At 34.9% G+C, this 5,992-nt stretch overlaps 1 protein-coding gene across 1 annotated transcript; it reads right to left on the minus strand.

The window, feature by feature from the left end:
* Nucleotides 1-262: 262 nt before the first annotated feature.
* LOC149140623 (expansin-B16-like) lies at nucleotides 263-1,732 on the minus strand. The gene is made up of 5 exons (XM_089447943.1): nucleotides 1,496-1,732; nucleotides 1,251-1,363; nucleotides 971-1,167; nucleotides 708-837; nucleotides 263-617 (listed from the first exon to the last, which is right to left on the minus strand). The coding sequence occupies exons 1-5, from the start codon at nucleotides 1,674-1,676 to the stop codon at nucleotides 423-425; spliced, it is 816 nt and encodes a 271-aa protein (XP_089304069.1). The 5' UTR covers nucleotides 1,677-1,732; the 3' UTR covers nucleotides 263-422.
* Between the last annotated feature and the right edge of the window lie 4,260 nt (nucleotides 1,733-5,992).

A 5,992-nucleotide genomic window follows, 5' to 3' on the forward strand; every position in this document is an offset into this window, starting at 1 on the left:
ATGAATTCTGAGTGAGACTCCTCTCCTCTGCCCGGTAAAATTTTGTACAGTGGAAAGATGTGCGAATCCAACAGACAGCGTCGGACAAAGATAGATGTGGTGGTAAAATCGAAGAAAAAGATGAGGAACATCCATAAAACGATACAGCTGCAGCTGGTATTAATAGTAACGAAAAATAAGCAATCATAAACATAGATTCTCGAATTGAACCACCATCGAAACAATTTGATGCATTATCTTAATTAATTTTAAGAAAACACATAGTCTACGTATAGTGGACCTATAGAGACCTACTGCCATAACTTATAAGTATACGGCATTAACCATTGTAAAACTTCAATGCCTAGTATAATACTATACATATAAGCACATAACAAATTTGCACAAATGCCACAGATGATAAGCTGCATGGATAGAGACAATTAGTCATAGTTGACAAGTGATCTGTATGTAGCACTGGGTTGCCAATTCTGTGGAATAACGTTATTTGCAGTGAGAGTTCTTCCAGTTGAAAGAGACTGCAAGCGAATAGAGAGCGGAAATTCTAAAGGGCCACTATTCAAACACCAATTTGCACCCCATGTCTGTTCCATCCCTTGCCATGTATCAGAGTTTGCCTGCGTACATGAAAATCCAAACACGAATTTACTTGTAATGATGGATTGATAGACACAAGTGGAATTGAACTGATCTTTACATTAACAAACCTGCTTTACATCGACTGCGCCAAGATCGCCATCTCCATCTTCGTATTCAATAAGGACCGCAAACCAATATTCAGTGGCGCCTGCGTTAACGTGGAATGCAATATTCTTCCCCGGATATTCGCAAGGTACACTATATCATACCAAAAAAGAAGGATTTTAAGCCATGCTCAATAAAATAAAACGATAGAAACACCCCCAAAAGAAATTCAAGTCTGCAAATTCCTCAAAGCTATTTTGATGTGAGAGAAAGAGTAAATCAATACCGTCGGAATAAAATAGACAGGATTCCAGTGTTAAGCAGAGCGGAAGACGTGCCGGGAGATGCCATGTCGGAGAAGGAAGTACCACTGAGATCAAAGTGTATTTTGCCGGAACCTGAGCAGATTCCACCGGGACATTCATCGGTAATCACCACAGTAACCGGGGCTTGAGAACACATACCATGCTCTGTGCACTTTACCTGCTTACACACAACTTATCACGAGATGCCAAACTTTATGAATACCTCAAAGAGTAAATCATGCAATATAAATGCAAGTATACCTGATAACAAGCCCCACATCCTTTCCCTCCTTCAAATAGGGCTGGGCTTCCTGCAGCTATTTTTGATTGGAAAGGCATTTGTTTCACTAATGTGCCATATCCGCATGCACCACCTGTTACAAAGCAATAGTACACTTTCTTCATAACCATATGGTTCTCAAATTTCATTACATCTACCATAAAAATAATATGACACTCTAAATAATTATCATGAACAGAAATATAGGAGCTAACGTTGCCCTTACCCTCGCTCCCGTCTCCATCTGGACTGCCGTACCATGTAGCAGTGGCTGGCTGCCAATCACTTCCTACTTCTGCTAACTTATGCTTATTGAAATGGACACCATGAACGATCTCGGAGCATACTGCCATCATGAAAATCTCAAGCGCTACCACATAAGCCATGGAAAGCATCAACATCCTCATTTTTGAACGAAAGATAGAGAAAAACAGAATTAGATTCTGCTGAGCTCAAGGAAGCTACTAGTGCACTGCAAGCTAAGAAACTCCAGAGAATGGCACAAATTTATAACAGCTTCGCAACTGTAGCTAATTGGTCGGTGCACGGTTTTCGTTGTGAATCAACTGTCAACTATTTTGTTTTTGGTGCTCCAAATTGTTTTCTTTATTGTAGTCATCTTTTTATGTCAGACGAAGGCCCACCCGGGTATCCTTACATATTTTAGAAGGCGTCGTGATGTGATGAATGCCGGATGCTAAGATAAAAAAATTGAAAGTCTTTCGTTGGTAGTTTAAGTGGTTGGGATTGGTTAGTAGGAGGGTATCGTGTGTTCTCATATTTATATTGTAGTGTTTATATATATATATATATATTATATAGAAATTTTTAGTTTAAATGAAGATAATTTTGTATTAATTTTAGATTTAACAAGATTATCACTAGGGATAAAATCAGGTTTGTATTTCAAGAAATTTGATTTTTCCCGGGTCAGTAGATAGGGAATTAAGATATATCTAAGTTGGCTTAATTATGAATAATTATTAGGTGGATGGTAGAGAATAAATTTCCATAGAATATTATAAAATATTGTTAGTAGTATACACAAATCAAAGTCTGAAAATTGTAGTTATGCATTTTTTTCCCATTTTAAATAAATTCATTAATTAAAAAAAATGTGATATGAACATGTTTCATATTACATGAGTTATGGTTTTTTGGGTATGTGGTATTGAAAGGCCATGATATTAGCCTATGGTATTGTAAAAAAATCTATTTATAGCCCAATTCTCTCAAGGATAAAGTAAGAGTGAATCTCCATGGTTAAGAAATTGTTACATGTTTTTCTAAAATGTATATATGTTTAACTTATATATTAGCTCTTTTTATCATAATAATAATAATTTTTATTTTCTGAATTCACCCTTTTGTGGTTCATATTTTCTCATGAATATATTTTTGGTAAGACCAAATTCAAATGATTTTCATCTACACATTTGGAACCCTCAATTATGGTTCATAATTTAATTATGAACCACAATTGAGGGTTTGAAAAGGCATAGATCAAATTCTTGAAAATGTGGTCTTACCAAAAATATTTTGTTGAGAAATTATTATTATTTTAATAAAGTTATAATTTGGTTAATTCTTTTGACTTTTTCACTTTTAGCAACTTCAGATGTAGCATGAAGAAAGTGTTTTGATGTTTATTATGGATTGACATCTATGAAGAAAGTGTTTTGATGTTTATTATGGATTGATATCTATTTAGTTTATATGAGTGCACTAGTTTAATTCTTCCATTTATCTTTGTTTAATACTTAAAAATATATTTGGCCATTATGATAAAATTCTAAAAATAAGTAAATTTATATAAATAAGTTTCAATTTTTGCTAAGCTATAAATTATTAATATATCTAATATTATTTTTATTCCACCAACATTATTTCTTCTCCTATTTATCTTTATTTAATTCTAAAAATATATTTAATTCTTATAATAAAGTTCTAAAAATAAACTCATAAATTATTAATATATTTAACTCGCTTAAAAATAAACTCGTAAATTATTATTATATCTAAGTCTCTTAATACTGTAAGAAAGTATGATGCTGAAGCCCGCTAAAATTACTCCAACAACTTAATATTCACTCAGATTAAAAAAATTAATTAATTAAAAAAAAAAAAAAAACCATGGCCATCTTATTTGTGAGCTCACAATCGTGAGTACTTAAAAGTCAAAAGACAACCAGGAGTTTCACAAGATTTGAGAGCAAGAGGAGGCGATAACAGGAATGGCGGTCGTTGAATTTCAGCCCACAGGAAAGGGATGGAGAGGAGAAAAAGCTAAAAATGTGAAAATGGGTAATGTGTGTAGGGCAGCGCACATGGCTACGTTGTTTTCATGTTCAGTGCGTTTAATAATCTCTATATTTTTATACGTGAGCTTGGCTAAAAATCTGCTAAATCCACAGGAGGATGGCAACGTGTTTGTCTTTATAGATATGGCGTACACAGATTTTCAAAAAAAACATGTTCAGTGCGTGCAATAGTCTCTATATTTTAAGACGTGAGCTTGGCTAGAAATCGACTAAATCCACATGGGGATGGCAACGTGTTTGTCCTAATAGATATGGCGTAGACAGATTTTCCAAACAGAACACGATCAATTCCGGATTATAGTGATACGTTCAATGCTTTTCACAATCTTCTCTTTTACAAAATCAGGAGCGCAGATTTAACAAATCTTGTTTGATATAATATTGTCAAAATGGTCTCAACACATCACATCATGTATCCCATAATGGATTAGCTTTCAATCAGAGAACATATGTTTATATTTAATATAAAATTATGAGGCCATAATTTTAGGAAAATTTTAAAAAATGTGACTTTTAGGGTGTTGAATAATTTTTTTGATGGTGGAAATAAAAAATATGATTGTTAGAGAGGTTGAATAGTTTTTTTTTATGATGAAAATGGATTCAATACTATCAAGATTCTCTAGCACACTATAATCTGTCTAAACCATAATAAATATGGCATAGACAATTTTTCCAAACAAAACACGATCAATTCCAGATTATAGTGATACTTTCAATGCTTTTCACAATCTTCTCTTTTACAAAATCAGGAGCTTATGTTTAATATAATATTGTCAAAATGGTCTCTAACACATTACATCATGTATCCCATAATTCATTAGTTTTCAATAGAGCTTATGTTTATATTTAATATAAAACTATGAGGCCATAATTTTAAGAAAAATTTCAAAAAAATATGATTGTTAGAGTGTTTGAATAACTTTTTTGATAGTGGAAATAAAAATATGATTATTAGTGTTTGAATAGCTTTTTTGATAGTGGAAATGAGTGTAATACCATGAAAACTCTTTAAAATACTAAAAACACAGAAATTTGACAACTATAGCTCAAATTTTATCAAAATCTTTACCAAAATTTCCATTATTTTCCAAACAAAATTATATCCTCCTTAGTAAACTAAAATATATAGAAAATTTACTTTTAACACTTTTAGAATACTCCATTACAATTACAAATTTTAAAAATTTAATTTTTTTTTTTTTTTGTAAGCAAAGGCGTGATTCTGCATTTCTATTACTGTGAAATAGGAAACATATACATATGGGCCGGTCTCAACCCGCCCCGAAGGAAAACCGGGTTTCTTGACCACCTGAAATTCTTAACAGCCATCCAAAAATAAAATACCATCAGTCTTTCTACCCATGCTATATATCCATTTAGCCAAAAATAGAGTACCATCGGTCTTTCTTCCCATGCTATATATCCATCTACCCTTCCTACAGTCAAACTAATTATCATTTGAGTCATGCACATCTAGTATATCTAAATATAACTGAAAGCAAAAAAACCTCTTTTCAGCTGCTCCATCTGCTGCTAAGTCCGTGTCTCCAGATTGGCTTCGTTCTCAGTCTTAACACCCATACCACTAGCTTGAAGAAGCTTCAGGATCTCATCCATCTTCCTATCTTGCATCATTAAGGTGACTTGAAGATTTTTCAGCTCCTTCTTCATGACAGGTATACCTTGAGCCAATTCTACCATTTCAATGGCTACCTGTTCAAGTGCTTTAGCTAATAATCTTTTCATGCCCCAATAGACATGCAAAGATTGTTTGTATAATGTCATCCTCCCTCTTATATGTCCTGGATCAGGCAAATATGACTCCCAATCCTCCATTTCTGACCCTGAATGTTCCTGCATTGCTTCCTCTTCCAAATGTTCAATAATTCTTCGAATGTTTGGATGAGTGTTTTGATGATAAGCCTCTTCTGCCTCCTGCAATTTCTTTTTCATATCTCTCTTACCTCGCTTCCTACCTCTGGCCTCACTAACAGTCTCTTCCTCAAATTCAGCTCTTGCAGTCCTGCCCCCTCTTCCTCCTCGCCCGCTCAGACTCCCTCTGCCCCGCTGGCTGGCAAATTCCTTCTTCTGCCCGCGCATTCCCCGTCTCCTCCCTCGTCGGCCACCCACCTGTCGCTCCCCCGCTTCCTCAGACTCCTCTTCTTCTTCCCGGTCTTCGTCCTCATTCCTCTGTCCCTGTCCCCGCCTATCTTTACTTTCTTGTCCACGCTGGGGTTCGTCGTCCACAAGATAGTCCCTTATGTCAAACTCCGCCTCTGAATCATCTGAAATATTAAGCATAATTTTCCTGATGGTCTCCTCTACCTGGTTCTTGCCTTTCGCCTCTCGACTGGCCTCCTTGCTCCTCGTCCAACGCCCTACATCCTTATCCTGACCCT

This window comes from Pinus tabuliformis, chromosome X (assembly GCF_031772625.1).
Source record: "Pinus tabuliformis cultivar Carrire ecotype Pingquan chromosome X, CPIR1, whole genome shotgun sequence".
Taxonomy (NCBI): Eukaryota; Viridiplantae; Streptophyta; class Pinopsida; order Pinales; family Pinaceae; genus Pinus; species Pinus tabuliformis.